At 44.8% G+C, this 19,408-nt stretch overlaps 7 protein-coding genes across 7 annotated transcripts; 2 read left to right on the forward strand and 5 right to left on the reverse strand.

The window, feature by feature from the left end:
• Positions 1-35: 35 nt before the first annotated feature.
• Positions 36-974, reverse strand: JR316_0012769 (uncharacterized protein; the record flags this gene model as incomplete). Its single annotated transcript, XM_047898388.1, has 5 exons — positions 36-463; positions 520-552; positions 625-734; positions 789-848; positions 904-974. The coding sequence occupies 5 exons, from the start codon at positions 972-974 to the stop codon at positions 36-38; spliced, it is 702 nt and encodes a 233-aa protein (XP_047741936.1).
• A 1,344-nt stretch (positions 975-2,318) lies between these two features.
• On the forward strand, positions 2,319-2,829 carry JR316_0012770 (uncharacterized protein; the record flags this gene model as incomplete). The annotated part of the gene is made up of 2 exons (XM_047898389.1): positions 2,319-2,399; positions 2,455-2,829. 2 exons carry the CDS (start codon positions 2,319-2,321, stop codon positions 2,827-2,829), a joined length of 456 nt encoding a protein of 151 aa, XP_047741937.1.
• Positions 2,830-2,866: 37 nt separating this feature from the next.
• On the reverse strand, positions 2,867-4,161 carry JR316_0012771 (uncharacterized protein; the record flags this gene model as incomplete). Its single annotated transcript, XM_047898390.1, has 6 exons — positions 2,867-3,193; positions 3,244-3,338; positions 3,404-3,770; positions 3,820-3,948; positions 4,012-4,074; positions 4,123-4,161. The coding sequence occupies 6 exons, from the start codon at positions 4,159-4,161 to the stop codon at positions 2,867-2,869; spliced, it is 1,020 nt and encodes a 339-aa protein (XP_047741938.1).
• Positions 4,162-4,560: 399 nt separating this feature from the next.
• Positions 4,561-7,149, forward strand: JR316_0012772 (uncharacterized protein; the record flags this gene model as incomplete). Its single annotated transcript, XM_047898391.1, has 6 exons — positions 4,561-4,995; positions 5,049-5,211; positions 5,279-5,572; positions 5,631-6,601; positions 6,655-6,951; positions 7,006-7,149. 6 exons carry the CDS (start codon positions 4,561-4,563, stop codon positions 7,147-7,149), a joined length of 2,304 nt encoding a protein of 767 aa, XP_047741939.1.
• A 3,089-nt stretch (positions 7,150-10,238) lies between these two features.
• JR316_0012773 (uncharacterized protein) lies at positions 10,239-10,910 on the reverse strand (the record flags this gene model as incomplete). The annotated part of the gene is made up of 2 exons (XM_047898392.1): positions 10,239-10,741; positions 10,805-10,910. 2 exons carry the CDS (start codon positions 10,908-10,910, stop codon positions 10,239-10,241), a joined length of 609 nt encoding a protein of 202 aa, XP_047741940.1.
• Positions 10,911-12,296: 1,386 nt separating this feature from the next.
• JR316_0012774 (uncharacterized protein) lies at positions 12,297-15,425 on the reverse strand (the record flags this gene model as incomplete). Its single annotated transcript, XM_047898393.1, has 1 exon — positions 12,297-15,425. The coding sequence occupies one exon, from the start codon at positions 15,423-15,425 to the stop codon at positions 12,297-12,299; it is 3,129 nt and encodes a 1,042-aa protein (XP_047741941.1).
• Positions 15,426-16,164: 739 nt separating this feature from the next.
• On the reverse strand, positions 16,165-17,315 carry JR316_0012775 (putative secreted protein; the record flags this gene model as incomplete). Its single annotated transcript, XM_047898394.1, has 10 exons — positions 16,165-16,194; positions 16,248-16,268; positions 16,318-16,466; positions 16,531-16,566; positions 16,619-16,639; positions 16,696-16,753; positions 16,812-16,854; positions 16,907-17,015; positions 17,069-17,130; positions 17,185-17,315. The coding sequence occupies 10 exons, from the start codon at positions 17,313-17,315 to the stop codon at positions 16,165-16,167; spliced, it is 660 nt and encodes a 219-aa protein (XP_047741942.1).
• Between the last annotated feature and the right edge of the window lie 2,093 nt (positions 17,316-19,408).

Consider the following 19,408-nt stretch of genomic DNA (forward strand, 5'->3'; position numbering starts at 1 on the left):
TACTTCATACTGAATCAAGTCAATCACATTGGTGTCTACACTGTATCCATGAGTGTGTGATATACTACTTGTAGATGACCTCGTTTTGCTACAATCTCGCGAACCTGAAGAAATATTTCAAACCATTCGGGCTCACTGGGAGGTGTCTCTTGCAGAAGATTGCAATTCAGCTCGTCTGCCTCTTGTAGGAAACCTTGAAGCTGTCGGCATCGCTCTTCCAATCTACTGCCTTTAAATCGTCGAGGGTATTTCCACCCTGAGTGAATGGTCCATCGTTGTTTCAGGGCCTTGGAGAAATCTTCGTATTCTTGAATACCTTTCTCGAAAGCCTCCTCGGCCTTCTTTGCTCGATCCAGACGCTCCAATTTCATCAGCTTTTCATGCATCAAGTCGTCGAACTCTTGTGATGCATAATATTCCTGGGATGTATAATACCCCTCAGGCCTTGGCTGGTCGGGGTTTTCTTCACAGTGGTCAGGACCAGATGTAAATCACGATTGAATATAAAGTACGGCTCACCAAGTTCAGTTTGTGTGGATTGATCCACAGATACTGCCGTAGCAGTATACATAGCTATTCAATATATATATATATGCTGCCCCAAACTTGATAGTTGAGACTTACTGGCACTGTCCCGTTGAGGTTGTTCTACCCTAGACTCTGAAATAATAACGTCCTCGCTATCAACCTCCAGGGTGTTTGCTATTTCGGCCTCTTCTTGCCTCAGTAATTTCCTGTGCTCACTTAGTTAGATTTTATGTTCTATACGGCTGATTAGAAGCTCTGACTCTTGCTGCCTGCGAAGACGATTTCGGACCGCATTCTTTGCATTGATTTTCTGCCGATTTCTAAGGGTAAAGCAATCAATAAAGGTCAGAGAACCAAAGCAATTGAGAGACCTACTTCTGCAAATATCTCTGCTGTTTGGTCAACCCATCCGGACCAACTCGGCAGGAGCTGGCTGATCCTTCCATGAGAGAAGCAGGAAGATTGTGTAAGTAAGGGTGAGGTCAAGTGGCAGGGTGTGATTTATGGCCAGGTTGCGAATTATTCTAATTAGGCGCTCGCTTGCAATACAGCAAATTGACGCCAGTTTGATTTCAAGCCGTGGCCTTGTCGCTTTGCACGGGCTATATCCCTGGATAATTCTCATTTTATGATATAGGTAAACATAAAAAGGAATTGGTACATTTCATATGTATTACATTGGCACAGACAACAAAAATACTGTACAAACTGGTAGCAGGTATGCGACCTTACAGCATGTATGCGACCTCACAGAACAAGTTCTTAGTATACGACCTGGTTTGTGACTATCAAACAGGACAAATTCTTAGTATGCGACCCGGTTTGTGACTATCGAATGATGTACTTACCTGAAGCACAAGTTGGTGGTCACATTCATCATGTATACGACCGGCCCTGGTGGACACGTATTTGCCGCCTATATTGGAACGTGACGCACAGACCATGTCTGACATAACCTGACGGCTTGAACACCGCGTGATGGGCTGGACCCTTCTAGACCCGTACCAAGGCCAGGCTATTTCCGACAATGCCAGTGATTGTTCCCGGGATTGTGGCACAATTGGTTAACTTTGTCAAAAAATAGCACTCAGGTGTATCAATGCACACCACTAAGATTGTACCATACAAACGTCTACTAGCTTGAGATAGCCTTTCAGTCAGAGTAGAGGGAATACCAGGCCACCTTGAAGCTGAGTTTCAGCTTGCCAAGCTGCTCATTAAGGCTGATTAACTGGCTTCTTCTCGCTTATGAATTCGGGTGTTTGGCCCATATGCCCGCAGGAATGCAACATGTCTTCGGGTGCATTGCAATTAGAGTTTTTCCGCAGCATGGCCGCCGACACACGCTTTGACATCATAGAAAGCTCCTTATAGTCATTGTGGGACCACCTTTTATTGATGTCAGTTCCAAAGGTGATATCTGTGGTTATAGTATACTTCATAGCTTTGAGACTAATTCCAAACCCAGTGCGCTGGTAGGGTCAAGTCTATGTATTTGTTAAGCGCCCCGCCATGAGGTTTTGTGGGCTTATTGCCTTAGTGTGAGTGCCCAGCTTGTGTCATATGAGTGCAAATTGCAAATAGATGAATGTGCCGACTCATCATGCATGATTGTGACTGCACTGGGATGGCCATGTGGGACCTGGTGGCTAGGACAAGAAGGTACCGAGCAATCATTGACACAGGATATTCCAAACAACATAAAAAGGGACATCTGGGGGAGCCCAAGGAACGACAGTGCAGCATATTACTCCCCAGCTACCCAAGAAATTTGAATCACAGCCTTTCGCATGGAACTCTGCGCTAATCCTGACTGTCGAAGGGACGAATGCGTTCAACGTTCAACCATCAATATCCACGTATTCTCATCAGTAAGTAATGAATGCTCTGTCCGTTCCTATCAATATCCATTAATGAACTGTTCAGCTTACACCTCGCCTACCATTTATGTGGTACATCCGAGCAAAAAATGGCCACTTTGTATATGGAGATGATTCTCATCTCTGTCATTTGACCCGGGCGTCCGAGGTTCCACTTCTTCGGGCTGTCAGACTGGGAGCCAAGAGGTTTGATTGGAAAGAATTCGATGCATTTGCACCGATTGAGCCGGAGGATTTTGACCATTACATGATCTTCAAATGTGCCGACGTCCCCGACTCCAGTTGCTATATGATCGAACATTTTCTCCGTAGACTGCACAACAATCTCGATGACGGGCCTGATCCCGAGGAGGAGGGGGACGAGGACGAGGATGAGACCGATGATGAAAACAGGGATGATTCGCTGATTGATTCTGATTAATGGTATATGGCTATGAAATAGTGTACGACTGGCTATGTTAAAGAAGGCCGTGGATACGCTGATAACGCTTCAACTGTTTATCTAACTCTTTCTGAGTCTGAGCCGCTTTCTCCAATGATTGCGCCATTTGCTGTGCGTCAAGACGAGATTGATCAAGTTGGCGTTGGAGGTCCGCATTTTCCTGAGTGCGGGCCTGAATCAAATTACGAGTGATACTGGAAAACTGAGTCCCAATATTTCCTACCTGCTCTGCAGCATCTCGACGAAGGCGTGGTGAGGCATAACTGATGGCGGGAGATCGAGCTGTCGAGTGCTGGGCACCGATAAAAAGCCAACACGAAGTTTGTCTAGACAAGTCCTCGCACTAAAAACAATCAGTTTAGAATGTTTTTACAGCAGTTTAAAAAACCCAACCTTCTCGACAATCGAGTTGATTGTACTCGTAAACCTCCGTACAGCCCGAGTATTGTCGGCAATAGGTGAAGGTAGCGCATGGCCGCGCACAATTTCTGGAGCCAAAGATCGGATTTCAGAGACAACCAGTGTGATTTTTAAGAATGACCAGACCACTCACGATAGATTTCCGATCCACGGTAAGCTCCTTCAACAAAGCCGTTGTATGGGTCTCTGGCACTGGTGCGGCGCGCTTGACGAGAAGATGAGGCGGACGCTGATGAGAGGCTCGCACTGGTGGTACTTCCCGTGCGAGCAGATAGTTGGGCAAGATGCGATGAGGTGAGCACACCCATGTTGCCAGAACGTGCTGATGCGGGGGTGGGAGTGGCAACGACACTGTGTGATGCGGGTGTGCTCGCGGATGCAAAGATGTCAGGAGTGGAAGGGCCTGCATTGTTGAATGCCAGTGAGGTAGAGGGGCCAGGCCCGACATTGCTGTTGGAACTGTCTGAGCTGGACTCATTGTCCGAATCATCCTCAAGTTCCTGCGACGCCATAAGCAAATAATAGGACAGTATCTAAAGAAAAACTCACATTTAATGCAGCTTGACGCGCCAGATACTCCTTTCCGCGCTTGGTATGCTCGCATTGGGCTCGAAGAGGCCTCCCAGGACACTTCTGGCACTTCTGGGCCTGACGTTGGGGCTCAATAGGTGTTGACGTCTATACCCAGCGAGCACTGTATTCAGAGCAGTGGCAGAGCATGCATCTAGGAGATGAACATACTGTCTTCCGTTTGGAGGCACGAGGTGGTGTTCTAGAGGCTGCAGCGGCATTGGAAAATTGTTTCTGTCATATCTGTTAGCATGAACATTATAGACAGTCAGTAGAAACTACCTTTCTCTTGGTAATGAGACTAGACTCTTTGCGACCCATTGTATGAGAAGGAAGGAGAGTGGGGAACACACCGTAGAATTTCGGAATGGAACAACCTTAAATAATACGCCAAAATGATCTTATGGAAGGATTTTCTGCCCCATGTCTAACCTTGTACTCTGCCGGATTTGTTGATCTGCTAAAAAAACTTCAGATGATATCGTCTTTCTGACCAGGAAGTGAAAATGAGGTCACAAACATACTTTCAAGCGCTGGCCAAGCATATAAAATAGCTCACACGCAACATCTTAGGGGCTGGATAACCATATGAAAATGGTTCACAGGCAACATTGTAAGTGCTGGACAAGGATATCAAAACTGCGCTCACAGCCATAATTTAAGTGTGCTGTAGGTCGCACACGCTATACCCGCCGGCACTCACTGTCTCTTCCAAGTAACATGTATGACTCACCTCCTCCGATTGTATACGCACTTCCACCAGAATCTCCCTCCACAATCCAGTATGCACCTGTTAAACCCCAAGACTGCGAACTTATTACTACTCCAATTCGCAAAAAGAGAAAGGTTTCAGGTCCAGTAAAGCGGACCAAGGTTGCTGACCGGCAAGGGAAGGCACAAAACACAGAACACACGCCAGGCCAACAATCAACACCAGCAACTTTCACTGATTTTCCCGAGCCCAATGTTTTGGAAACCTCAAATCAGGAGCTTGAAGCTACAGATGACGACATAGATACACGACTTCTGCCTAATTTTGATGAAAATTATTCGCTTTTCTTGGATGCTGTTTTGGCAGAGGAATGCGGCCTGTTTCAACTGACCAGTCGGTTATTTGTGGTAAATGGGTGGAATATTTTGAGGGGGGAATCAACCGTAAGTCATTTCAGATTCTCGCAAAGTTAAATTTCCCTCTCATACATCAATAGCGGCTGTGGTACCATGTACTCCGAGTGGAGATTGACGGCATCTTCACTTCTGTTTGTTTGTGCCCGGCTGCCAATGGGCAAAGTTCATGTTTCCATTCACGCTTCATTGATCAGAATGCTGGTGTAGGTTCGGAAAACCAGGCTTTTGAGGTAGAAAAAGGTAGTGAGAACTTAGATTGTTTGATATGGATTCAACATACCGTGTTCATATGCTATCCTGGTAGATACAGATCAGACAACTTTCTTATTTTCAAGGCACGAGAGTATAAAAGATGGACAGTACATGAATTACTTCTCAACACCATCATTTACTCGATTTTCAACAATCAAGAACCGTGCCGTGGTCGAACATCAGGGAGACGACACCGGAGCGGGAGTTTGGAAATGCAACAAGGACAGTGGGGCATCCTCGTGCTCACATATTGTATCGGCGCGGCATACATTGCAGCAATATTTGACAGGCAACTGTGATGCTCAAGACGACAATGTAGGCAAGGATGGCGACACAGGATTACAATACAATGGTAAGCTTGATTATCTATTGAAAGGTTCGAGTACTTAACTACAAACCTATCTTCATAGGTACGGCTCTGCGTACAATGGCAGGTATTGCTGAATCGGTTTCATATCGCCCTCTCCCACCGCCGGGCTGGTCAAGAGTCGCATCCGATCCTCCATCAATGCCAAGAGTGACATTTGACATTCCTCCAACGATTATCTCCCTGTCGACGAATGATTCTTGCTGTTGTACAACCCCACGTGAGCGTTTCAAAGCTCTTGAACCTACAATCGAAAAGGAGTGTACCATTTATACTCTTACACGGGCGTTCAAAGCAGTTATAACGTTGCAAAAATGCGGTAAATGCACCCATCGATGTATTGGGCCAGATTGTAGCTCACAAGGGATTTTTAATTTCAATAACCGGAGCTTGTTCACCCATGAGCTCCTTGATGATTACACCAGCGCATTTTCGTCGTCAGAAACCCCTTTTATTTCCTGGGTGCAGACTGTTTCTCGCCGATACCAAGCAAGGAACTCCCCTATTCCGTTTGCAAACGAGAAGTTGTTTCGATCGAGCTGGTTCTCTTACGCCCGACTTATAGACTTTGGACCCGACATGGTATGCCCATCCTGTGGCCCGACCCCTGATTCAACTATATGGGACGGCGTCACGGTGTCATTTAGCCGCAAAAACCTGATGCCAACTCTACGTCCCCCGACTACAATAGGGGAGAATTCTATCTCTAGACCAGATGTCCGGCCGTTACCCAATCTGCAAGCCATTCCAAACCGCTCCTTGCGCCTTTTAATTCGTTATATTCTGCAGGGGCCACAATTAACCACCATTTCTGACGCCACTCATCCGGAGGGAAGCCCCGAGTATGAACGAAACCGCCGAATGGTTGAGCGCTTGACTCAAATTCCCGAGCTAGTCCGGAAATTGATGGCCCTGGACCCTTCCGTTGGAGAACTCTTCGATATCCACTTTGGGATGGCTACTGTTTTGGGTAAAAGGAATGCGCATGATGTGTATTCCAAATTTTTCATCCAGGTATTTCGGTATTCCATATATTAAACGACTCATTATAACAACTTTAATTATAGCTGTCTTCGGATGAAAATGTGCTGCAATTTATAGCATTTTCCTGCCTGGACAACCTTCGAACATTCATCAGACGTCCTTATCTCAGCAATGTTCATTTGCTGCGATATATCCCGGCTCTCCATCTGTTAATTAAGCATGAACTTACCATGGGGACGCTCACAAATCAGGTTCTAGGGGTCTGTAAATGGCTATACGTCCGGGTTACTGTGGTCTACACACTATTAAAGGTTCACGATGGACCTGCTGTTGTAAGCAATGTTTTACAAGAGAATTTATTTATGGATGATTGGCTCAAGGTGAGTTGTCATATAATGTTAAATGAAATTTCAAACGAGATTTTAAATAGACAGGATGTTGCTACGCCATGCCGGCCATTCGTGACCGTCCACAATATCCAAATTTGCCATACGAGTCAGGATATGACTTGGGAAGCGCAGAAATTGACGAAGACATATGCCGAAAATACTACTCCACCTATTCAAAAAAGCGACTAACCGGCGGGATTATGTGTGTTTGGTGCACCCATAGCATTTGCTATGGATTTCACTGTATCCGAGCGGCGGAGGGAAGAAACGATGTGTTCTCGGCAATATTCACACGCTGGAAAAAGGCTCCAAAAGTCGTGGTATACGATTTTGCTTGTGCTTTACAGCCTTATTGCATGTTACGGGAACCAGACTTCTTCAAGGACACACTCTTCGCCATCGACATATTTCACTCAAGTGAACATAAATGTGGTGAAGCCTGTTTTCTTTCATCTTACTGTGCAGAAAATCCAAATCTGCTCAGACTAAATTCTAGTGCTGCAGAATGTGGAAACAGTGGGATTTCCAAGATTCGAAAGGCTGTGAGCTATATGTCACAGGACAGAGCAGTGATGTACATGAGGGTTTTCTTTTCGATTTGGAACAGGCAGCAGATTCAAAAGTTAGAAAAAAAGCAAGGTCATTAGTTAGCCTGTAGTTAAAAATTTAAATCAACATTGTTTGTCTCCAACCACAGAAACCGCAGATGTGTCAAATGCATGGTTTAGAGTATTTTTGACAGGATATCCGGGGAGAGAACAAATATGTGTGGCTGCCGAATTTTGGTCAACATGCATTATATTTATGCTAGTATAAAAATTGACGCAGAGGATTCAGTTCTGGAACATGGTTAATATATGGCCGGTACGCCATTTCTCGCGGGGCAATCAAAAGGTGGCCTGTGCACCATTTCTCGCGGGGCAATCAAAAGGTGGCCTGTGCACCATTTCTCGCGGGGCAATCAAAAGGTGGCCTGTGCACCATTTCTTGCGGGGCAATCAAAAGGTGGCCTGTGCACCATTTCTCGCGGGGCAATCAAAAGGTGGCCCGTATGTGGCCCGTCACCCCGTGCATCAAATCATGGCAACTCAAGAATTGGTGCCAAAAGAATCATTTTGAATCACTGTGTATTAAATATGCATTTGTACATTCTGCAGGATTCTAACTGCTCGCTGGTTCTGTGGTTAATGGATAATACCATGTGTGATTCCGAATGAGTGAAAGACGTCCTCAACAATTTGAGGTCTGTGCGTAACCCTAAAGTTGAATGTGGATACCACCTCCGCTGTATGACGGACGCTTAGACCAAGATGTTTGAAAGTGATTCTGAGAGCGAAATTGAGTATTTGAAGGATGAATGGTGCTCAGACCAATATTTAGGGTGGATAGTAAAGGGGTTGCACCGAAAGATTTGAGGTGTTACTAGAAAAAATGATGCTCCAGCTGCAATCTCTGTGACGCTTGTTGCAAAATGGGTGTTATCGCAGACTTTGACATATGAATGAAAATAATGCTCTGGCCAAATTTTGATATGCTCACACCAAAGTTTCTATCTGCATAATAAATCAAATTTGACCGAGAGATTGACATGTTAGGACAAAATGAAGCTCCAGGCCACAATTTGTGTCACCCGTGCAAAGTGATCGTTAGCGCAGACTTTGACGCGTTCATGAAAATGATGCTTGGGCCAAAGTTTCGTTCGGCATCCTAAAGTGAATCCAACCGCAAACCTTTACACTCTACTGAAAATCGAGGCGTACACCACAATTTCTATGAGCACATTAACAGAAAGCTCTCCAACACATGAGTGAGAATGATGCTCATGCCTCAATTGATATGATGCCAGTGGAAAAAATTTCCGTTAACCCAGATAATGGCGCTTCCGAGAACAATTTTTCCTTCCAATAACCCATTATAGACATCGGAATGTAGGGTACTTTATTTGCGGGAATGCAGGGTATAAGTTTCATTGGGATGTAAGGTACATTATACCTGCTTTACTACCCAGTCGATAGGCCAATACTCAACTGGTTATTTTTGAATTTTCATCACGAAGTGGACATAAGGATGGGATGCAATCTCTAAGCAGATCGAACTCTGCAATTCTAGAAAAGCAAGAAAGCAAAGTATCTGTGTAACGAACTTCCCGAAACACAACTTACAACCATGTTCAAGCAAATCAAAGCCATCGTCGTGCTCACCCTTGCTATCTTCATAGCAAGTTCTATTGCTGCACCAACCATTAAAATTGTCAAACGTTTGTACTCATCCCTCTAAACGTAGGCCATTTAATCACTGAAAGTGTATTGTCTCCAGGACGCCCCCTTCGCGGCAACGCCATCACCTGCCCCTGAACGGACATCAGCATTCTCAGCGGTATGATACGACAATTGACCATCTTTCTTACTCCTATATTCAAGTCAACTCTAACAGGGCCAGAATAAAGACAAGAAGGATGGAGGGTTATTTGGGACGTACAAGGATACCGTTGAATACCCAAATAATACAAATTGAATCATGGATTTGATTAGCGTTGATACGACCGAGTCCATCACTCAGACTTTCGTTCCCCTCATAGGGTACCTGATGGTAGATGTTTTCTCTGATCGTTTAACTTTTGCTTTCGTGTTGCGCGTGGCACATTCAAACATCCAATTATGTGGGATATTCAACTATGATCCCGCTGTCCGCCTGTTCGCTTGAACACAATAGCAACTCACAAAACGGCAAGGTAAAAGAACCAATTAATAAATGATATGCTTCTACATCACGGACAGTGTTATACGTACAGCCGAAGAGGTCAAAAGCACAGCCTTCTGTATTGCTGCACTCCGTTAAAAGATTCTGATGCCATTTTCAAATATTTCAAGAGAGATGGTTCTCGATACATCACGCAGAACGTTGAGAGGTATTCGTAACATTAATAATTATGGATATAGAAGCTCTATGGGTGTATCGGTTCGTGTGAACCAAGTGTCTGCTGATAATTTAGAACAAACGTTGAGGTATTGAATAAGGATGATAGAAGTTTCCTACCTCACCTTGAAGCCCTTAGAGTTGTTTATTAATAGAGCTGACACCCACCGTGATATGAAAGTTTCCGACAAGTCCCCTCGCTACATTTTCGGATTTATCCACAACCGATGGGAAGTAAACCTTCCATACTTGGGTGATGTAAATGAAATTGGCTGCCGTCATACCAATTTGCATAATATTTTCTTCCAAGTTCGACATGGCCAGGCCACGGCCATCTCGCCCCAAAAAAACAATGTTCAAAATCATTGCTCTACTTCAGCGGCATTTAGCCAAGCCTGAAATGCCATATACTCCTCCCCGATGCGTTCGTAAGAAGCCTCCCAGTCGTAACATTGAACATCGGATCCAATTCGCTGGGTTTGAAAATCCTTTTCCATAAAATCGTCGTCCTCAAGTGTGTCGTCTGCCTGGCAAAGTAAAGTCTGCCTAAGGTACTGAAGGCAGTGATTCACGTGGTGCGGTGTTGCACTTCTATCGGATCTCTTGAGAAGCGCTCTTCGCAGCTGGACCATGCAGTGAAGCTGATGGTAGAAGGTGGATATAAATAGCCTATGATTGCTGCCTAAGTGAACACGGCCCGTGCCCTTTGGAAACTGAAAGAGAAGCTCCCATTCGTGTGTTCCCTCTGGGTCACTCGTATTGAGGGTATAGTGAAGTGTTTCCTGTAAGGTGAGTGCTGCTGGTGTCATTGAAAGTCCTGGATGATAAAACGGGTGGTCCATTCCAATGTAGGTATACGGTGTCTCTGTCGGGTAGGTCGTGATGAGGGAGTTCTGAGATCTGAATCAAATACAATACGCAGTAATACCTTTAAAGGTGTCAGTGTGTACACTAAAGACCTCGGATAGGGTCTTCATTGCGAAGTACACGTTGAGAAATGCAAGTAAAATGAGCAGAAACGATGAGCGGCTCATGGTGGTTTGCTAGCAAAGCAAGAAGTTGCACATATTGACAAGCGGGGAATGAATTGTCATGGTATATATATATGGCAGATATCAAAGCGACCTCCCACCTTCTTTACTATGTTTTACCGTCGGCTTTTGTGGGCACTGGCAGGCATATTTGCTGTGCTTGATGCAGCTTTCGTAGCACTTTGCCTGTTTAAACGTGCCCAGTCTTCCAGTGCCTCCCGCTTGTCAGCCAAAGGTAAATTATGACCTACAGGAATAAAAGTAACAAGACTCATCGCGGCCATTCATTCATCAAAGGATTGTACTATATGCCCGAGTATGGCTCCGCGGTTGCGATGCGAATCATTGGAAACAGCCAGCACTACCAAGTCAGCGGAGAAGATAGTGATGCAGAATGGGGAAGTTTAATTCCTACAGGCGGCCACGCTATTTATACCACAGTTGAAGATTCCGGAGTAATTGAAAAGAAAACCGTGACCATGCTTCACCAGTTCAAATGCCTCGATGAAATTCGCCGCCAGTACAATGGGCCTCAGTCGGCCCCTCTCTCACCATTGACTATCCACTGCATGAATTACCTCAAGCAGACTATACTCTGCCGACTTAACACGGGATTAGAACCGATAAAAAATCCGGAGGGAGGAGCATCTCGAGATTATGACACTGTGTGTCAGGATTGGACGAAAATATACGCAGAGGTAATTCGTAACCAGAATGCGTATAGCACATGGAAGTCACACATATAGTGTTATATACCTCCGTAATTTCAAGATAAGTCATGGATCACTTTCAAAGAAATGACGCTATGACGCTAGCTTGCGCTGCTTCATTTTGCGTACTTTTGGTACCACTGGAATGCGTTAATGACTGCTATATTTGTCTCCATAAAGGTACTTTGACGGCAGTAAAACTTGAAAGGGGAAAAGGCCTCCACATAACACGCAATACAACATCTTCTCGATAACATACTTAAAATCCGGCACTCTTACAGAATAAAATGCCCGCTCGCACGGCACGCCAATTCAACACCCACCCATAGTCCTAGATTACTCCCTGTCGAGTGGAAGTGTAAAACTTTCTGAGTGCATGACAGACTAAATTTAACCTAGATCGCGTTCAGTTGTACAGGGATTAGGAGTCACGAAAGGCTTACGGGGGATATGACAAGAAACGGCACGAGATTAATGGTAGTAGATGCGGCTCCACAGTACAACATGACGCGAGAGGGAGCTTCGAGAGTAAAAAAAATGAACTCAAACATAACCATGGGTGTACGAATGTTAGGGATTATTCCGAGCAAAAAGAACGAGTGTTGGATAACTAGAAATGTTTTTAGCTAGTTTATTTTGTATGCATTGATTTTCCTACGCTATCGACCGACTACAATAATCACGCCCCGGTGTGAACAAACATGACCCAACGTTCCAGAGGGACACCTTGTTTTCTCATCTCCCTGATTGCAATGTTTAATGCCTGAGCGGATTCCTTAAAATTGGCAGTTGATCCATTAGAAAATATGTAGTCATAGAAATGCTTCGCAATGGTGGGTCCATCTTCATCATGCATCTCCCACAATGTTCCCACAACACTTCGGAATCCACAAAATTGCAATGCCGCGGATAAGTGGATGCTTTCATCTGGTGTTTGAGTATCTCCGGCGGCACTGTGGCACGCTGAAAGAAATGCTAACTCGGCATGGGGTAGTTTTGCCTGAATCAACTCCAGAAGCTCGAGTCGCTCATTGTAGAGCTCAAATGATGATCTGAATGGCTGATTGTCGTCTCCCAAGTGACCATGACAAGCCAGGTGAACCCGGGAGTGGTCCATAATGCCGCTGAGAACAGCATTCCTGGTTGCTTCGGAATCCATGAGAACATCTACGTTATCTTCATATCGCCTGATTACATCGACTTCATTTTTGACCCTATGAAGGTCCTTTCCTGATTGACCAACCACCAGCAGCTTCGGAACTCCCTGTGATTTGGATATTTTCGACCTCGCCCTGATTAATGCAGATAGTGTCGGAGTGTAGGAAGATATATAGATATCAGGCAGGTTTCTTTCACCACGCCTATAAGGTCCAGCAGCGTGGAGCGGAAGAGCACACAGCGCCGACGTTGGACACCACCAGATCCTCGATTTTTGGGCAATCCCAATGTCCGACAATCGCTCAACCACAGGGTGCCCTATTGTACGCCAAATATCCCGTAACACTCCCACAATCTCTCTGGAGGATTGAAGCTTGGTGGCATGGTCAAGAAGTGTTTCAGAGCGAGCTTGGGGCAACGGGACGAGAACGGGTGGACTATGATGGAGAATGATGATAGCGTCACAGCGGTAACTGCTGATGTTTACAATTATGACAGGGCCCTCGACCGCAGCTGCTTGAAGTTGTTTGAATTGAGGTGCTTGCAAAAAATTCTCAAACCCATCGATCTTACGAATCTTCTCCACTGTTTCATCCCATTCCTCCGATAGAATGCGATGCTTTTGCATTTGGGATTCGAGCAACTCGGATGAACTTGCTTCTTTGTTTTGAATTATGGATCGCTGGGATTGCAATACTATCTTCTCGAGTTGGATATTCAAAGACTCAAGTCGGTCAGCTAATTCAATCCCTTCATTGGCCTGGCGGAGTTCCTGAAGTGGGTCTTTGTACACATTGGCCTTGGACCACAGGATTGCGCGACCTTGTTCAAGCAACTCGACTGCTGTTTCAAGATCTCCAGTAGGTATTATCGCGGAGGATGATTCGCATGCCAATGAAGCAGCAGATTGGGTAGTAGCGAGGTAACTTTGTTGCGCTTCAACATGGCCACGGGAAATCAGTGACCGCTGCAGCAGATGGAGTGCAGTTTTACAGGCAGGTTTAACTGATTCATCGTTAAAGTCACGGGAAAATTTTATCCATACTGTAGCAGATGACAAGCGATGCTTTACAAAAGAATGGACGTCGCATGATGCTTGTGCAAAAAGTTGAAATGCCTCTTTAAAGTCATTCCTCGTTCCCATGTGTGCGAAACGGAACAAAAGAGAGACTGCCAGGTCGTGGAGATACTGTGAACGTCCCGGATGGCCTGGAAGCCGCAGTTTAATCGCATTGCGGTATAGATAAATTGATTCTTCTAAATCTGCTATATTTTGACTGTGCTCTTCGGTATACCGCGTACGCAGAACATTTGCCAGATTGTACAGGTCAGAGGAACGGTACATGTGCTCAACAGGCGTTAGCTTCATGGCTTCCCGGTGAAATGATATTGAATATTCCAAGTCTTTCTTGGATCCCAGTCGGGAGTGTCGCATTTGATGAGCAATTGCTAGACAGTTGAACGACCATGAGCGAAGTGGATGGCCAATGGGACGGAGGCTCAACGCCTCATGGCCAAAAAATATCGCTTCTGTTAGATCTTCGGTGGAATTCTGTTCTTCATAACGATTTATTAGGGCAAATGCGAGATTGTTGAAACTCAACGATCTGTTTGGATGATGAGGAGGGCAACATCTGAGCGATTCTCTGAGAAGTGATATCACTTCTTCCAAATCTTCCTTTGATCCCTGTTGCTCATATCGACTTCTTACAGAAAGTGCAAGGTTTTGGAGAGAAGATGAACGCAGTGGATGGCCAGGAGGACAAAGCCTTAGTGATTCCCGACCTAGAGAAATAGACTCCTCCATATCTCCTATGGACCCCAGTCTATCGTATCGACGCTTGATGGCAAGTACTAGGTTGCTGAGAGCCTTTAAGCGATTTTGATCGTGCGGAGGAAGTATTTCAATCATTTCGCGTAGTAATGTAATTGCTTCTTCCAAATCGTCAATAGATCCTTGTCCCTCGTATTTCCTCATAAGGGCTCCAGCGAGGCTATTAAGAGTCGGTGGGCGTTCTGGTCCGTGTGGAGGCAGAAGCTTTAGCGCCTCAAGACACAGTGAAATTGCTTCGGCTAAATCATCCATTGATGCCTTCTGCTCATATCGGCACGTCAGAGCAACAGCCAGGTTGTTGAGAACGGGTAAACGAAGTGACCGGTCATAATCTACAAGGTGTGCTTCACGAGCGAGAGACACTAGTTCACCATAATGATCCATGGATTCTGGTTGTCCGTGCTGCGACATTAGAGCTGCAAGAAGTCCGCTGAGTGTTGCCGGATGGTGTGTTTGATCATGATTCAAGAGGCTCAGCAACTCGTGTCCGAGCGATATCGCCTCTTCCAGATCATCTGCTGATCCTTGCTGCTCATGTCGCCTCATAAGAGCATGAAAGAGCTGATAGAGGCACTTTGTACGAGCCGGGTGTCCAGGAGGCCGTAAACGAAGGGATTCGCGGTAGTTGGAAATCGCATCATCAACGTCTCTTGGTACAAAAAACTTTGCATACCGAAGTTCAAATGCTAGTCCCAGAGAGAAGGCAACGGTACCACGCCCAACCTGATTGGGTGATAGAAGGTCGAGTGCTTCTTGGTAACGCGTGATAGCGTCGTCTATATCCCGCCCAGCGCCTGAGTATTGAAACCGAGTCATGAGGGCGTCTCCAAAGCTTTCAATCAAATGGTACTTGTTTGGATGGTGAGGAGGGCATTCCTTGAGTTCCCTCTGGTAGAGGCCAATGACGGCGTCAACATCCTCTATACTGTTTACTTTACAATAACTTTCGCTCGCTGTAGGCTCTGCCCTAATGTATCAGTTTTAATTTATGAGTTAGCATTGTTCAATGCAGATTAAGAAATTAGAAAACACACTGCTGGTTAGCACTCATGACAAAACTTGTTGTAAACGTTCAACAGTATAGAGGGAGAATGAATACATCACCGTTGTGATTCCCACTTTCTAATCGATGAACGAACACAGCATGCTATATCCGCTGACTCATATCCCACTTCATCGGCCAATCGTTCACTTGATGTCACGTCCCGTGCAAGGTTGGCTCCATCCGTGCGTTTGTTGCACAACCTTTGCAAAAACGACTAGTTGAAGCGCAATATAGAAACCACAAACTTGAGAGACGTTTTGTATCATGATAGTTTCACCGAGCATAAAGGAAGGAGACCGCAGATTTTTAAGGGAAATTTTTTTATTGGTTTTTCGTAGCGCATGATTCCATATTCAAACAACAGAGTCGTTATAAGCAAAACAAGAAGTAACTTTGTATATACAGATGCAGGCCTTTGATGAAGTATTGCTACTCCATACATTTTGCGACTTCTGTGCGGTGATTGTCAAACCGTCAAAGGTAGCGTTCTCGGCCGCAACCTTGTGACTTTTAACACTTCTGCCATTGGAAGTTGAAAGTCTGTTGTTGCATTTGTTAGAATGAGTTTTCTATTTTAATCACCGGAAACATACCGTAGCAAGAGCAGTGTCGATCTGAAAAAAAGGTCAGCTTTACCAACTTGCGGGCAAAACAAAAACTCACAGAGTCGGTGGCAATGTAGCCGCTTCCCTTGGTGTTCTTCGAGTTGCTGACGCGCAGGTCACTCTGGATGTTGAGAACAGACGAGACTCCACATGGAGACGTGACTGTGGAGACGAGGTCGAAAGCATCACGGTAGGTGTAGTCGGCACCTGGAATCGAAATAAGCAAAGATTAACATTGATCTGGCGGAACAAGAGCGGGTCCGGAACTTACCGTCGACGGGACCGGTGAGATCAGAACGTGCGGTGGCTAGAAAAATACTTAGAGAAACGTCGTATGCGGAGATGCGTATGATAGATACCTTGAGTTACAACTCCTTGGACTGAGGAATGAATAATGATTTAGAGTTAATGCGAACCATACAAGGTGAAAACTCACAGTAATAGATAGATTGCTGGGCAGCAGTAACGGATTTGTCGAGTTGGTAATAGCCACGCTATGATAAAGTTTGGATGAGAAACACTATCCCGAGTTAAAAAAAGGAAAAAACTAACGTAGTCGACAGTAGCAATGCCGAATGTGAAGCCAGGAGGAACGCTGGACAATCAAGGTTGAGTTGTAATCAATATAATCAATTTTTTGTACTTACTACACTCCCAAAGTCAACTGACAGTTCTTGCGGTTTTGGCTGATGGGGATTCCTGGGCCGGCTTCAGCGAAGAACTGACTGAAGGTAACAGTAACAGCAGTGCGGTCGGCTAGTAGATGCGCGTCAAATTTGAGTTGCAGATGAAAGAAACGATGTACGAACGGTTGAGAAGGTAGTAGGTGGATCCTGGAGGACATCCCGAACCATTGACACCAAGAGATGTGCTGTTATAGAGTATTCAGTGACAACAAAGAGAGCTTCTGTCAAGTATAACGTACATGTTGAAGCCGGCAGGTGCTGGGACAACGACTGGAATGGTTCCAGGGCTTTCACCAGACCTCTGGGGAGCGGCCAAAGCAGCGGTAGCGATAGTAAGAAGAGTGGCAGCAGAAGCAAAGAAGTTGAACATTGTTGGTATTCTGGATGCATATTACTTTGAAGATCATCAGCTTTTATACAAATTTTGGACCGGACAAGGTATAGGCTCACCACCATTTACACGACTAAGTTCTGTGTGGGTGACGGCGCTGGATTACCGCAGTACCGCCTCTGAAGATCACACGATTTGTGGTGTTTCCGATATAGAAATGTATTAAACGGAGACTATAGTCAGCCATAAAAGGTATGCAGCTGTGGTCGCCATACCTTGGGGTCAGTACGTCGAACGTTAAATTCCACCATAGCCCATGAAATGAAAATGAGTCTAATTTCTTTGGAATAAATCGGGCGTAGTTTTCGAAATAAGGTAACACTCTTCTTTCCATACGAGTGAGCCAACGAACCAATAAGTCAGGATAAGAATCTTACACGTGTACCATCTGCCCAAGCACTTGAACAGTTTCGAACAATAACTTCGCAAGTGGAAAAACTAAGGAAATTTTGCCGTGTATAACATCGGTAATTTGGATTAGAATTTAACTCCTTACATTGGAAAAGTCCATTTTTTACACAGCGAGATTGCACTCCTTGTTTTGGTTGCCATTCACTTTGGGAGTGTGAGATTAATGATTCAAAGGATTGATTTTTTTCGCAAAAACTCTGGAGTGGTGGAAGAAGAGCGATTAGAAGTATTGTAAAGCAGGTCCCATCAAAATGACACCAACCATGGACCGACAGAATAGTAAGGGAAATTAAGAGTCTAGATGTCCGAGCGGGCCCCGTGCGCGTTTGGACAAGGATGACTTGTTCTCAATGTCGCCGATACGTTCACAATGCCAAAGAAAACCCGGAGAGCACGTATACAGTCAAAACGCTCAAGTAAAAGAGTAAATGTTTGGGTACAAATCTTCCGGCAGAAGCTTGGCACCACTGTTATGAATCTTGAAAAGGACACGAGGAAGACCGTTACAGTTAGCTAATTGTGGTTAAACATATTTTAGAGCGACTGACCCCTACGAAAACCTTATGCTCCTCTTCTTTCCAGATCAGAATGTCCACATGAATTTGAGCCTTAGCGTATTGCGTGAATGTGAACAAGGCCATGAGTTATCGCAAGAATCGAGCATTCCTGTGTCGGGAGGTTAAGGAAGCAAAAGGATCATTTCAAATTCGCTCGTTGTTGACTGATGTTGTAAAGCTAAAGGCTGTTCACAAGCAGGAACAAATAAACATTATCTAATCTTTTATCAGAGATAAAAGCTTGGAGATCAACCAGTATCACAACATTCATCGCGATGATCATTTCTAATGCTACAGAGCCAACAAAATTTAAAATATTGGGGAAAGTTAAGTTCATTAGTAAGTGCTGGGATGGTAAAATCAAAATGATTCTATTACCCATCATGAGCCGCGTTCCACTCCTACATATTCTGCCAGCGATAAGCCAACCAACCAGTGATATTCTGAGTTCTCTCGACACCGATTTTTCTACACTGTCATTTCGGATTAGGGAAAATATCCGTTTGTGATCTCTGTCATCTAAAGCTTCAATGCTCGATTGCATAATTGTGTCCTAGAAGCAATATAACATCGGGATATCAGCAATAACTTTCAGCGATCTGCATCGTCACCTTTTGGAAAAATCAACGAACGTATCATATGTTGATCGCATTTTGAGAGCCGCAAGGTATGCGCGTGCGGATATGGATGCGGTGTGGCCCTAAGCCGCCTTTGGCGATCTTTACACGATGGGCACCTAACTGTCATGTGGCTATCTAACATGTTAGCTAGGTTGTTGCCATAATATTGTACTATGTTAATTGTCATGTAATTGTCATGTTAACTGTCATGTTTTTGAGTCACACTCTGCCTTGTCACTCAAGACCATGGGGTCCAGCAGATACATATCCGGTTGACTTGAGGGAAAAATGAAAGGAAATGTAGAGTGTATACATTAACACTACACCACCTGGCCAATATTAAACACTGGGGGCATTGGCTTAAGAAAACAGTAATTTGTCTGATTTTTTTTGATTGATCAAGTTGCAATTAAATTTCAAGATTTATTGACAATAAAATTCATGTGGTGCACATCATGGCGGTATTTGAATCCATCAATACTAA

This window comes from Psilocybe cubensis, chromosome 13 (assembly GCF_017499595.1).
Source record: "Psilocybe cubensis strain MGC-MH-2018 chromosome 13, whole genome shotgun sequence".
In the NCBI taxonomy this organism is placed as follows: Eukaryota; Fungi; Basidiomycota; class Agaricomycetes; order Agaricales; family Agrocybaceae; genus Psilocybe; species Psilocybe cubensis.